Source organism: Garra rufa, chromosome 24, assembly GCF_049309525.1.
Source record: "Garra rufa chromosome 24, GarRuf1.0, whole genome shotgun sequence".
NCBI classification, from domain to species: Eukaryota; Metazoa; Chordata; class Actinopteri; order Cypriniformes; family Cyprinidae; genus Garra; species Garra rufa.
In genome coordinates, this window is record NC_133384.1 from 65817 (window position 1) to 80421 (window position 14605).

The window sequence follows — 14605 nt, forward strand, 5'->3', positions numbered from 1 at the left end:
TTTTGATGGGCATACGGTTGGGTTTCCTTTGGTTTTTCTCATTGTTTGTTACAGATCTCTGTTTCCCGCCTCTCATCAGCATCTCCCTGCACTTTTCCTTTCGTGAACCCCGTTTCTAAACCCGCGTGAGTCTCTTGTGACCCGCTCAGGGATACAGAAAAACAAGCAGAGGTATACTCTGAGATGATTCTGAGTGTGTGTGTATGTGTGTGTGTGTGTTTGTATTTATGGGTTCCTGACCAGATAAGCAGACAAAACTCATCAGACCTGTTGTTTTTAACATGCTTGTAGTGCACTACCCAGCCACGGTTCAGCCGACCCGGCCAACGCCCCTCATTTATATACCACTGCTGTATAGAGGTTTTAAAGAGCGGACCGTAATGTAAATATATCGTACATTTCAAAATGATAAATGTTTAAGCCTTTAGATTGTATTTGTATTTTTGTATAGAACTATGAGAAATCAGACTTTGGGTGTGAGATGAGAGACGTGACTCTGCACTGCCTTTACTGTCACCTGTGCATCTCTTATGCAGTATCATCTAGTTCTCCGCGGATCCTTGTGTTTCAGACTCACGTAGGACAAGAATTGCCTTACAACTCATCATAGTCATTTCATTTCAGCATGGACTAGAGATGGCCGATTTGAATCGGATAGATATTACTGAGCGAGCCTTTTCCTGTCCAGTGCCAAATCAAACCGTCAACTGACAGCTATTTGTTAATCGGTTGCTTTGTCGTTTACCCACTACGTTTTCTTTTTAAATATCTATTAATGGGACCTGTGCAAACTGAGTACTGGAACATTATAGTTTGATCTGTTTTTTCTCCCTAATAAATGCACTTACTTTGGGGTCCAGCCGATATAATGCTTAACCGTACCTTAAAGGGATAGTTCACCCAAAAATGAAAATTTGATGTTTATCTGCTTAACCCCAGAGAAACCAAGATGTAGGCGACTTTGTTTCTTCAGAAGAACACAAACGAAGATTTTTAACGAAAACCGGTGCAGTCTGCCAGCCAAATAATGTGAGTGGATGGGCACCAAACCTTTAAAAGTAAAAAAAAAACATGCACAGACAAATCCAAATTACACCCTGCGACTCGTGACGAGACATTGATGTCCTAAGACACGAAACGATCGGTTTTTGTGAGAAACTGAACAATATTTATAGAATTTTTTTACCTTTGATACACAGCCACGTCCATCTCTCCTGAGCATGAGTTTATCATCCGGCTCGTTACATGTGAACGCGCTCTGGCGTAGTATACACAATGTCTTAGGACATCACTGTATCGTCACGAGCCGCAGGGTGTAATTTGGATTTGTCTGTGCATGTTTTTGTTTACTTTTAAAGGTTTGGTGCATATCCACATCCGTTATTTGGCTAGCAGACTGCACCGGTTTTCGTTCAAAATCTTCATTTGTGTTCTGCTGAAGAAACAAAGCCACCTACATCTTGGATGCCCCGGGGGTAAGCGGATAAACATCAAATGTTCATTTTTGGGTGAACTATCCCTTTAATAATAATAATGCACATGCTTGTCGACCTTATTGTTTGTTCACATTTCGCATAGAAAGCCAGTTATTATCCATCACCTAACAAAAGTAAGTAACTATGCAATGTCGTAGAGCATATAGAAAAAACATCAAAAGACTCCATCTGTATATGTTCATAGGTAAAATATCACGTGTCAGCATTCACTGGTCATTTTAGCATATGCAAGTCATCATTTAGAAAAACATCCGTGTCCTATTGCATTGAGTATTTCAAGTTTAAAAGCCTGTTTTGTTTTGTTTTTAAGTCCCGCCTATGGAAATGTTTGTGTTGTGTACAGTTATGTTTGATGTGACTTAATCTGTTTCGTTTTGTATCTGGGCATTGCAATGTTATATATAAGTATATTTTTTCCTGTTGAAAATTGTTGCTGCTTCAGTGTGTTGTTTGTTTTTTATTGACCCCCACATGACATCTTGCATTTGTTAGAAAGATGAAAGAACTACTCGCTTGACTGTCAAGTCCTGGTTTTATTTCTGCTCAAGATCAACTTTTTTTTTAATGCATTCCACCTTCATCAGGTGCCATCATCATCATCATCATCATCATCATCACACATGGGTCTTTCCAAGGCATTAACCTATGATTTGGTCTTTCAGTGCAACAAACAAGATTATCAAGCAGTTGCTTTTCGTAGATATTTATTCTGAGTTTCTTCTGGTTCAGGCAGCATCAAAGGACACTAGACGAGAGGAAAAGTTGGTCTGGCATGTTAGTTGAGGTAAAGAGGAAACAAATGCTTCCATAAGGACTGCTTTTGATACCCAAAGTGTGAGGAAACTGTAAAGATCTGTATTTTTAAAGAATGTATAATGTGAAAAAATTTTCTCATATGCTTGTTTTGTATAAAGTATTATGTATTATGGCAAAGTAATAACTTTTTGAATCAAAAAGCAATACAATACCAGTAAAATCCTGTCTGATGTCTTACATGATTGTTTCTCGTTTAACCCTTGTGTGACCGTATGGACATTTTTGTCCATTTCAGTTTAGTTTTTAGTTAAAAGTGTGCCTGTGTTAATGCCAACTGCATACATTTTGGCTCAGTTGTTTATTTCTATTGAGATTTTAATATTTCACCCTCATTTCCTTCCAAAAATCTATTTTACCCTCTGTACAAAAAATACTCACACTCATGACCTTAAGGAGAAAAATGTCCACATTGAAACCCATTAAAACTGCAATTTTTTAACCCAGGGCAATTTGACTATAAAATGATGCAATATTTGCTAATAGGCTTTCATTCTGTCGGCAAGGCTTCAAATTTTACATTTTTACTAGATTGTGCCATTTTTTCAAATTTGACATATAAAAGAAATACTTGCTTTATTCATGTTTTCTGCATATTATAGTCTATTATAGAGTAAATTGGAAAAATAATGCAGCTATAATTGTGTGGGTATGTTGGTAAGGATGTCAGAGTGTGGTTTGCATGTGTTTACTGAATTTAATGTGCGTAATTAGTTTGAAAGAAATTATATTGGAGTGGCAATCAAAAATCCCACTCAATGTATACGAGTGTCATCCTTGGCAGGGCCATAGGGCCATGTGAAAACAATGAATAAGGTCAAAGAAGGTTAATGAGCTTTGAGGATTTTTCTTTTTCACCCAAACACACATCTTAATCCTTGATTGCACTTTTTCATTTGTTATTGTTTTTTGTACAGAGATAAAAGGTGAGCTTGAATTTGAAAAGTTCAGAAGCCCCTAAACACAGTTTTTTTTCCTCCACAAGAAAATGCTGATTGTTTAGTCTGGTAGATTTTATACAAAGTTTGAGTGTTCACACAACCAAATCTATACATATTTGGTGCTTGGTCATTTCATTGCTTGCACGATGAAGAGACGTTATTCAGCAGAGGAAGCTCTGGAGCTAGTGTTGCCCACTGACAGTGAGCAGTATGTAAAGAAATCAGCTATACCAGTATAAGAATTCTGAAAATGAATGTTTGGTAATTATGAATAGAAGAAATGCTGATGAAAAAAAAAAAAAAAAAAAAAAAACCCACACACCACAGTCAGTCAGTGAAAGTCAAAAAAAAAAAATATATATATATATATTTCTAGAACAGTTGTTTTGGACTGAAGTGTTAATTTAAAAATAACAATCTGACACTACGTTAAAAAAAAATATATATATATATATATAAAAAAAAATGCCCCTTAATAAATGTTGTTCTTCAGTGACACACCCAAGAAGCTAATTGGCAAAGAAAAATAAAAAAAAATAAAAGTCTGCTTAGCATTTAGTATATGGAAATTACCTACAATTTTCATTTTTTCCATTTAAAAAACAAAACAAAAAAACACACCTGTGGCATTATGTAAACAAACCAGTATTTAATGGTTACAATTCTGAAAATAAATGAATGTTTGGTATCGACATCAAAGTGGGAAAAAAAATGATAAATAATAAATCATTTTTATGACAGTTTTTGAACATGGACATTTATGTCCATTTTGCACCCATGTGTAACTTTTTTTTTTTGAATGCACAATGGTTAAGAAAGAAGTAGCTCTATCCCAACACTTTCACATTACGATTTTATTCATAGACACACACACACACATTTGTTTTCAAACACTAAGAAAACTGCTTAGTTATCCAGATCACGAAGTGGTGCATTTTCAAGGCCTCTTTCCTTCAAAAAAATAAAATAAAAATAAAAAAAAATCTAAAATAAACACTTGAATGAGTAGCTCTGCAAACAGCAACTCTATAAACAATATTAGAAACCTACTGCAACTACTTTCTGAATTTCCAGCAGGTCATTTAGGATCATGGTGCACAGCTCCATCTGTTCCTGTATGTCAGAGATTTTGCCATCAAGAGCCTCCAGATGTATCACAGATGGACACTGTGTGAAATAAATAAATAAATAAATAATTAATGAATTAAATAAGTGATTTCCAAAAAACATCAATTTACCTGATTTGCGGGAAGATCTATTATCTGGGTGTTTGTATCTTCACCTTTTTCTGAAGTAAGAACATTTGTAAGAAATAACCTACTAAGTGATTATTTAGTGTAGAAAAACATCATACCTGTGACTGACGCCATTTTTAGTTTTATTTGCAACATGGTAAATCCGTCTTAATAAGGCCTATATTAATTAGTCATTTAGTCCTAATTAATTACATCAGCAAGTTAATAAATGAATGTATCAGTCTTAACAAAATACACCTGGATTATTTGTACGGAATTCCTCCTGCGCGACTAAAATTTATTACGGGACTTTTATTTTGAAGTGTTTTATTTTGAAGCGCTGTCAAACTTGGCTTCCTGCTTTATGAAAGCATGCTGTCTGCCGTTGTTTATGGTGTTCTTCAGGTTTATTCGTACGGTCGGCATACGTTTAAATATTCACTCGTACACACTAAATAAGCCATTTAAGAGCGTCAACATGTGTAAAGAGCTGAAGACGAGAGTCCTGCGGTTATCACCTCTTAACTCCGATGATCTGACACCACAGCAGAAGGGTAAGAACCGTCAGAGATGCTAGTTTTAACTGTTCAAATGGCCATTATGGTATCTAGTGTGCTTATTTAGTCGAGAAAACAAAAATTACTGTCGCTTTTCTACTTGTGTTTTCTAGCACGCACGGCGTTTTCGTATTTCCATCATTTTCTATCGGTGTCTTTCACTTTCAGCTACTTTGTGGGTTAATATTAAATAATTTCTCTCTTAAAAATATACCTGTCACACCCTTCCTATATTTGTAATGTATCTAACCTATCCAACGACGGATATACAAACATTTGCCATTAATAATTCTCCTTCAATGTCATTTCCACTATATTTCAGGTAATGTGTTATTACATTCTGTGGTAAAAATTACATTTCAAACTAGTTTTATCTTTTAGACAAGATATTTGTCATAACCTTGGACTATGAAACAAGTCATAAGGGTCAATTGTTTTGTGAAATTGAGATTTATACATCATCTATAAAAAATAAGCTTTCTATTGATATGTGGTTTGTTAGGATAGGACAATATTTGGTCGAGATACTATTTGATAACTATTATAAAATCTGTAATCTGAGAGCGCAAGATAAAAAAAAATCTAAATATTGAGAACATCGCTTTTAAAGGAGTAGTTCACTTGCAGAACAAAAATTTAAAGGTAATGTAATCGTCCTCTTGTCATCCAAGATTTGTCTTTCTTTCTTCAGTCGTAAGGAAATGTTTCTTGAGGAAAACATTTCAGGAATTCTCTCCATATAATGGACTTCAATGGTGCCTCAGAGTTTGAACTTTCAAAATGCAGCTTCAAAGGGCTCTAAACCATCATAGCCGCGGAAAAAAGGGTCATATCTAGCAAAACGCAGTTATTTTCAAAAAAAAAAAAAAAAATGACAATTTGGATTGTAATTTTTAATCTCAAATGCTAGTCTTGTTTTGCTCTGTGTGTACTCCATGTAGAGATTAAAAAGTATAAAATTATGAATGCTTTTAGAAAATAACCGATCGTTTCACTAGATCAGACCCTTCTTCCTCAGCTGGGATCATTTAGAGCCGTTTGAAGCTGCATTTGAACTGCATTTTGGAAGTTCAAACTCAGGGCACCATAGAAGTCCATTATATGGAGAGAAATCCTGAAATGTTTTCCTCAAAAACATAATTTCTTTATGACTGAAGAAAAAGACATGAACATCTTGGATGATAAGAGGGTGAGTACATTATCTGTACTTTTTTTTTTGTGAACTACTCCTGTAAAGTTGTCCAAAGTTCTTAGCAAAGCATATTACTAATCAAAAATGAGGTTCTGATATATTTATGGTAGTAAATTTACAAAATATCTTAATGGATGATCTTTATTAACATCCTAATGATTTTTGGCATTAAAGAAAAATCAGTAATTTTGACCCATACAGTGTATTTTTGGCTATTGCTACTAATATACCCAGTGTTCGGGAAAGTTACTTTTAAAAGTAATGTTACAATATTGAGTTACTCCCTAAAAAAGTAACTAATTACGTTACTTAGTTACTTTTTATGGAAAGTAATGCGTTATGTTACTTCTGTGTTACTTTCTAAATCTGGGCAGGGTTTGCTTTTAATATAAAAACTTCTGGTTTTGCAGGGCTCGAAATTGCGACCAAAAATTAACCTGTGCGACCTCAAATTATATTTGGAAGCATTTGTGCGAGTGAGAGAAATGATTGTGGTGCGACTCGATTTCAAAACTGTCGCTATCCTTACTGCACAGACTGCTGTGAGCTGATACAGTGACGGTTTCGCCGATTTCTCCAACATTACATAACTATTTAAATTAATCTTCACATTATTACCTTAAATGCAGATTTGAGATATTAGCCGGCAGGGCTCGTAAAATCGCTAGCCCGACGTCCCTGGGCTCTTGTGTTTCCAGTAAGGCTACCAGAATGTTTCACCGGACTGTCAGACGTACTATCGTGAAGTAGAGGACTTCTGCAGGTCCTTAAAACTCCTCAATTTATTTGTATCAAATGCAAGGCCATAAAAAGTTATAAACATGTAAAATGGTGTAAGAAAAGTCTTGATTAACGTATAAGTTTAAGAGACGGAAAGTCGATCGCGATAGGGCTGGATAAATCTTCAAAAAGGCAATGATGTCATTGAATAAATATGCAAGCTGTACGTTTCAAAGTCAAAACGCGGCACGGATGTCTTTATATGAATGTATCTGAAGGGAACCGACTGTCCTCAGAAACGTGTCGTTTGCATTGTCGATTCATGTCTGATAAAACTGCGTTAAGGCTGGTTTGTGTACAGCTGTTACCATGGAAACCGTATTATTTCAGCGCTCCTAAAGCGCCCCCTCGTGACAAACATTAATTTTTATTTCTAATACATTTTTTCAACTGTTTATGGTCAAATTATTGCAATTATCGATCCATGTGTAAATGTGAAAGAATTTAATGTGCCTTTAAAAAATCTAAACAATTAAGTAATACTAATGTTATATATCTTATATAAATATAAGAAATTATAAACTTGATTTATCCCTTTTAATGGTATAAAGGTTGAAATGCCATTTTATTAGATATTTTTTTTGTGTCTGTATCTGAATTATAAATCATGTCATTTTATGGCTTAATATTCTACCGTACATTGTCCAACCCCAGCTCTTTAAAAAAAAAGGGGTCATAAATTGCCTTAAATTGATATTTTAAAATGCTGCAGCGACACTAAATGGTGAAATAAAATTCCTTCCTTGATATTTGTTTATATTTGTGTATTGAAAACATTTTTGATTGACATTTAGACTCCTATCTGATTTTCTATATTTAAAAAAAAAATGTCTTTTTTAATTTGGGCTAGTTAAATTAATTTTGGGGCTATCAAAATCTGTTAATCAGAATCGCCCATGAAGAATCAAGATCGGCGCATAACTAAAAAGAAATTGGGTGCTCCTAAATTTTTTGGGATGCTCCTAACTTTTTAAAGTTGGGAGCACCAGTGCTACCAAGTAAAAAAGTTAATTTCGAGCCCTGTTTTGGCAAATGTAAAAGCCTTTTTACACAAAGTCTCAGGCTTAGAGAAAAGTAAATTGATGTCTGTACAGTAGACCGCAGAAGAAAAATGTCAACTCTTCAAAAAATAAAAAGAAAACGAATGTTAGATTATCTTTAGTCATTTTTGCTTATTAGTATGGATGAATTGGATCATGGAAGGTCGGCAGCAAAGACATTGGTTAATAAAATGGGATTAAATGCATAAAGGATATTTGTATTATTTATTATTTGCAGGTTTGCATTGAATTTCACTGTTTTTAATCATTTTGAGGAATACCGTGTCTGTTTTTTTTAGTGAGTGAGATTATTTTTTTGCATGTTCACATTTATTCTAGAACTAAAGTAGCATCTTGCTCACTATTTCTCTCAACATGGGGGTCAGGAGAGCTTTTAATCAATAAATGAGGGGAAAAAGTAACTGCCATTACTTATTTCAAAAAGTAATTTAAAAAAATGTAATGCTTTACTAGTTATTTCGGAAAAAAAAAGTAACAACACTGAATATATCTGTTACTTAAGACTGGTTTTGTGATTAAAAAGCTATATTTTAATTAATATACTTTCTATATCTTCCTGTTGTCTCACTAGTAACCAAGTATACCAAGTACTCATTTTTGGTAAAACTTTATTTGGGATAAAATAGTTGGTTTGGGCAAAAATGAAAATTTTTAAACAATAATAATAATAATAACAGTTTGAGTAGAAAATACAGAAATTAGGCAATTAAAAAGAGAAACGCATAACAATAGTTTGTTCAGATTATTGTAATAGAGTTTTATAACGTATTATTGATGGATCTGAAAATACCAGTGTATGCAAAAACGATTCTGTTCTTAACTTTTTAATGTGACCCTAATATGTCTATGTACAAGGAAAATTGAAATCAATATTTTAAAGAACGTGGAATGTGCCTATAGTTTTGTAATCATTTGCTGGTGTACTTTTTGTTTGTTGTGAACACAGAGTGGACGGAGATCCTGAACACCACAGTCAAGGCTCTGAAAGCGGGTCAGGTTGTGGCCGTTCCCACTGACACCATCTACGGTCTGGCCTGTGTGGCTCAAAACTCAGAGGCTGTCAAGAGAGTTTATGATATCAAAGGAAGGAATGGAGACAAACCTCTAGCCATCTGTGTCGGAGAAATACAGGACATATACAGGTTTGTTTACAGTTCTCTGATCAGTTCTTAAAGACTACTGTTCAACAGTTAGGGGTGACTTATTTATTTTTTTTTTAATAATAATAATCAGTAATGTTTCTTGAGTGGCAAATCGGCATATTAGAATGATGGGTTCATGTGACACTGAAAATCCACTTTTGGAATATGTATCAAAGTACCCTGGTATTACACTCTGATAGAGTACTGTATTTGTGTTGTAAGGTGGTTTCTGAATGCTTTCAGGTACTGTAAGGTGTCTGTGAAGGAGGAGCTGCTCAGAGATCTGCTGCCTGGACCTGTTACACTAGTTCTGGAAAGATCCTCCACACTGAATGGAGACCTCAATCCTTTTACTAAGGTTTGCTTTAGTTATTCTCCATATGTTTTTTTTTTTTGTTTTGTTTGTTTGTTTTAGTGATCGTTGTTAATGAGTCCCTTGTTGTTTTTCAGAAAAATCCTTCAGGGGGGTGTTCCATAAACCAAGTTTACCAAATAAGTCAGGCTTATTTCAGTTAGTCTGACTTATTGTCACTTGATTTGGCTCAAAATAAGTCAGATTAACTGAAATAAGCCTGACTTATTTGGTAAACTTGGTTTATGGAACACCTCCAAGGTCCCACAAATTCTTTGTTTTTTCAGCAGTTTTGTGTATTTGAACCCTTTCCAACAATAACTGTAGGATTTTGAGATCCATCTTTTCACACTGAGGACAACTGAGGGACTCATATGCAACTATTACAGAAGGTTCAAACACTCACTGATGCTTCAGAAGAAAAAATGGTGCATTAAGAGCCGGGGGGTGAAAACTTTTGAACAGAATGGAGATGTGTACGTTTTTCTTATTTTGATTATTTTTATATATATATATATATATATATATATATGTGTATGTATATATATGTATATGTGTATATATGTGTGACCCTGGACCACAAAACCAATCATAAGGTTAAATTTTACAAAACTGAGATATATACATCATATGAAAGCTCAATAAATAAGCTTTCTATTGATGTATGGTTTGTTAGGATAGGACAATATTTGGCCGAGATACATCTGTTTGAAAATCTGAAATCTAAGGGTGCAAAAAATCAAAATACTGAGAAAATCACCTTTAAAGTTGTCCAAATTAAGTTCTTAGCAATGCATATTACTAATCAAAAAATACATTTTGATATATTTACAGTAGGAATTTTACAAAAAAATCTTCATGGAACATGATCTTTACTTAATTTCCTAACGATTTTTGACATAAAAGAAAAATCAATAATTTTGACCCATACAATGTATTTTTGGCTATTGCTACAAATATACCCCAGCGACTTAAGACTGGTTTTGTGGTCCAGGGTCACATATATATTATTATTATTATATATATATATATATATATATAATTTTTTTTTTTTTTTTTTATACTGCCCTTCAGAGGCTACAGAAGATAGTTAAATGTTTCCCAGAGGACAAAATGAGTTAAATTTACCCTGATCTTCAAATTTAGAAAGTTTTCTTAAGACTCTTAATGCATAGTTTTTCCTTCTGGAATATCACTGAGCATTTGAACCTTCTGTTATAGTTGCGTATGAGTCCCTCAGTTTTCCTCCATGTAAAAAGATGGATATTAAAATCATACAGTCATTATTGAAAAGGGTTCAAATCCACAAAAATGCTGGAAAACCAAAGAATTTTTCTGAATAACAGCAGGAAGTTCAACTGTTCAGGACAAACAAGGGACTCATGAACAACTATCATTAACAAAAAAAACAAAGCTGTGGATCATTCAGGGAACAACATGATATTAAGAATCAGGTGTATGTAAACTGCTGAAATTAATAGAAAATAATGTACCTTAAAAGAATATACTTCAGAGAGAACTGAATATAGTGTTTTTGAACACTTAATTGCTCATTATTTACAATTCATAAAAACAAGTTTAAATCGAATGCAATTAGCTGAACTTTCGAGTGCTTTTTTGACCCACTTAAGTAGGGTGTTTATGTCATTTCATAATTACTTCTATTGTCTTTGAAATATAGTTAAAGTGTTACTTCTGAATGTTCTGACAAGCATTTATGATCAACTAAAATATAATGTAATTTCTATTGAAACTTTAATGGCATGTATTTAGATATTTAATTACATCTTTGTAATGAAGTTGCAAATAACACAGTGCAGTGTGTTACATGTACTTCAGTATGTTAGTCAACATTACAGCATGACAGAAGATTTATATTAAAAATGATTTAATGTACTTTAAAACTGTCAGTTTTATTATATAATACACTTTTAAAATGTTCTGTATGTATCGGAAATACACTACAAGTGCACATTCAATACAGTAAAGTAAACCTTTTTTTCACAAGGGACCTATAGTATTTTATTTGTGTAGATCTCAGTATTGTCCTCTAGTTGTGTGTTTGAGGATGTGTATCATTTAATATTTTGTATGCTGTAGCTCATAGGTGTCCGTATTCCAGACCATCAGTTCATGAGGCGTCTCTGTCAGATGTGTGGCGAGCCGCTAGCTCTCACCAGTGCTAACGTCAGCTCACAAACCAGCACAGTTGCTGCTGACGTAAGTACAGAAATGCACTACTCAGAATAAATTCTTAATGGGCTTCAGTTTGTGTTTGACGTGCTGGTGGTTTTCTGCAGGAGTTTGAGGATTTATGGCCCAATCTGGCTGTCGTGGTGGACGGTGGGCCGATTGGAGGTAAAAGCCGCTTGGGTTCAACAGTTGTGGATCTGTCAGTGTGTGGCAGATACCGTGTAATCAGACCAGGATGGTGAGCAAATCTCAGAACTATATTAATACAATTATTAAAGACGTACCCCCAGTTTCACAGATAAGGCTTAAACCTAGTTCCAGACTAAAATGTAAGTCTGAGCTGTTTCAACTGAAATAAACGTGCACTGATTGATTTTGGAATATGTCAGTGATCTTGCTTTGTCTCAAGACGTTACTGCGGACCAGTAATGTTTTTTTTCTAAACCATGTTTAGAAAAAATTATTTCAATGTCCTAATTGAACTATGGCCTAATCCTGGTTTAGTCCTTTCTGTGAAACCAGCTCTTAGTGTTTTGCTTTGTTTGTTTGTTTATTCATTAGGGGCCAAGCACCACAGGTGCGATGGCACCTGTTGTATCCGTTAGCGTTTTGTTTTTGTTTTTTTGGGGGGGGGGGTTTTCGCTCTTTAGTCTATGGCAGCCCATAGAACCGCTTGTGGGAAAGTTGTCGAATTTGGCACACTGATAGAGAATAGTCCCAGCGTTAACCATAGCAAGTTTGGAGTCTTTTACTCAAACTCTCTAGCACCACCACTTGTCCAAAATTTCTTTTTATTTTACGCTAATAACTTTTGAACCTTGACTCATGCCGAGTCAAATGAACAGCAAAATTTTAAAAAATCATAAGGTTTAGTTTTTTCACTATTTATAATGGTTCGTAAAACTTACTTTTTCGAACTCGTCCTAGATGGTTTCTCTGACTTTCACCAAAATTGGCTCAGATCATCTTCAGACCATGCTGGCAAATAGTTATGGAATTAAAGTTGATCAGTCAAACCGTTCTCGAATAACGCTTGAACGAATTCTACGAAAATTGCAAAAATGGAGGCTATAGTGAGGCTATATCTCTGCAGCGGTTTTGCGTATTGAGACTAAACTTGGTGTGTGTTATAACAAGCATGACCTGAAGCTACCCGCAGTTTTGGTGCAGAAGACATGGAAAAATGGCTATTTTTGCTTATAACTTCTCAACGGTTTCACCAAAAATCACTGCTCTCTTTCGATTCGGTGGAGCATGCCAAGTCGTACCATACCCAATTTTCCCCGGCAGCCATTTTGGGCGTCGACCATTTTGAATTTTGTTGTAAAATGCTATATTTTACGAACACATCAATGTATCATTACAAAACTCGGTATGTGTCCACCATGCCCTGACAGTGCTCAAAAAGTTTGATGTCAGCATCACCTTGTGGTCAAAGTTGCTAAATTGCTAATAACTTTTGCTTAGATTAGCCTATTGTAATGGTCTTGATATATTCCTTGGGTCATGCCGAGAGCATTGATGCCAATTATGCCATAATTGGATGAACTTCCTGTCCGCCGTTTTGATTTGTTGGAAACCTACTTTTGCGAACTCCTCCTAGACTGTTACTCCGATTTTCACCAAATTTGACTCCGATGTACAAAATTGCTGGAAAGATACTGAAGTCCATCTGAGGCTGTATCTCTGCTAAGCTTTGACATATTGACACCAAGCTTTGTATGTGCAACTGTCTCCTTACACTGACCACACCACATCAATTTGATAACAGTGCCACCTACTGGTCAAAAGTGAAATCCCATTAAATCATATTACCAGAGATTGTTTATTTATTTTTTTAGCCATTTGGGCTAAAATCATCCTAAAATGGCTTTAATTGCTCATTGTTGTAGTTGGTCTGCTGCTCCATGCCATTCTTGGATCGCTATTTTGCCTCTGATTGTGCTTGGCCCTGTAATTTCCTATGTATATGCATTTATATATAGTCAATATACAGTATTAATATAGTTCAAAGATAAAAAAAAGAGGTTTTCAAGCAATATAACCAAACTTTAATACAGCATTTTGTTTCCTGTACATTACAGTGTCCTGTTTCATTTCATTAAGTAATGACTGTCACACATTTTCACTGTGATTTTCAGGACACACCCACTAAAATGTAATTTATTGTTAAAATAGTTCATGTACCAATATATTTTGTTAGTAATATTTGGAACCAGACATTAAAAGACTAATTAATATAGGCCTAATTAAGACTAAAAAATAATTAAATGTAATTTTAAATATTTCTCAATCTTTGCCACTATTCTTCAAACCACAAGGTTTTACCCATTTGTCAGTAAGTTTGTCATTGCCATTTGTCAAGTTTTAATAATTTAAAATATAATAACGTTTAGTATGATGACTTGTTCTTTTAATAAGTACAGGTCAGAATAAGTGTTGTTTCATTTTTGCATTAATATCTGTTACACTGTAAGATGACCAAATGTTTTCACCCATATTTTGATGTTTTGAAACTTTGACACTTTGATTGCATTTTATGTTTTCTATGTATATAAAATCATTTTGGAACATCCAAAATGTCCAGTTGACTTCACTAGTCTACTAGCCATTTAGTCAGCCATCTTGGCACATCCCTTCTTCTAATAAAATATTTCTTCGTTTCTCTTGCAGCGCTCTCTCTGCTACAGTTCAGGTTCTTGAGGGCAAGTATGGGCTGCTGGAGGATCCTGTCAATCAATGAGATTCAAGCTCAGCACAAACCCACTGTAGGTCAAAGCTGGCACAGAGATCAGGCAGACCAGCAGATCAGACGCTGCTCTAAAGTCTGCGATTTTCAGTAA

At 34.6% G+C, this 14605-nt stretch overlaps 1 protein-coding gene across 1 annotated transcript; it reads left to right on the plus strand.

Moving 5' to 3' along the window:
• Positions 1-4955: 4955 nt before the first annotated feature.
• Positions 4956-14605, plus strand: LOC141300970 (threonylcarbamoyl-AMP synthase-like). The gene is made up of 6 exons (XM_073831241.1): positions 4956-5039; positions 9022-9217; positions 9461-9575; positions 11670-11789; positions 11870-12000; positions 14436-14605. Exons 1-6 carry the CDS (start codon positions 4964-4966, stop codon positions 14503-14505), a joined length of 708 nt encoding a protein of 235 aa, XP_073687342.1. The 5' UTR covers positions 4956-4963; the 3' UTR covers positions 14506-14605.

Excerpts from the sequence above, each read along its gene's own strand:
- LOC141300970 (XM_073831241.1), top strand. The coding sequence starts at position 4,964 with ATGTGTAAAGAGCTGAAGACGAGAGTCCTGCGGTTATCACCTCTTAAC. Across the intron at positions 9,576-11,669 it reads ACCTCAATCCTTTTACTAAG|CTCATAGGTGTCCGTATTCC; the intron begins GTTTGCTTTAGT and ends TGTATGCTGTAG. Across the intron at positions 12,001-14,435 it reads CGTGTAATCAGACCAGGATG|CGCTCTCTCTGCTACAGTTC; the intron begins GTGAGCAAATCT and ends TTTCTCTTGCAG.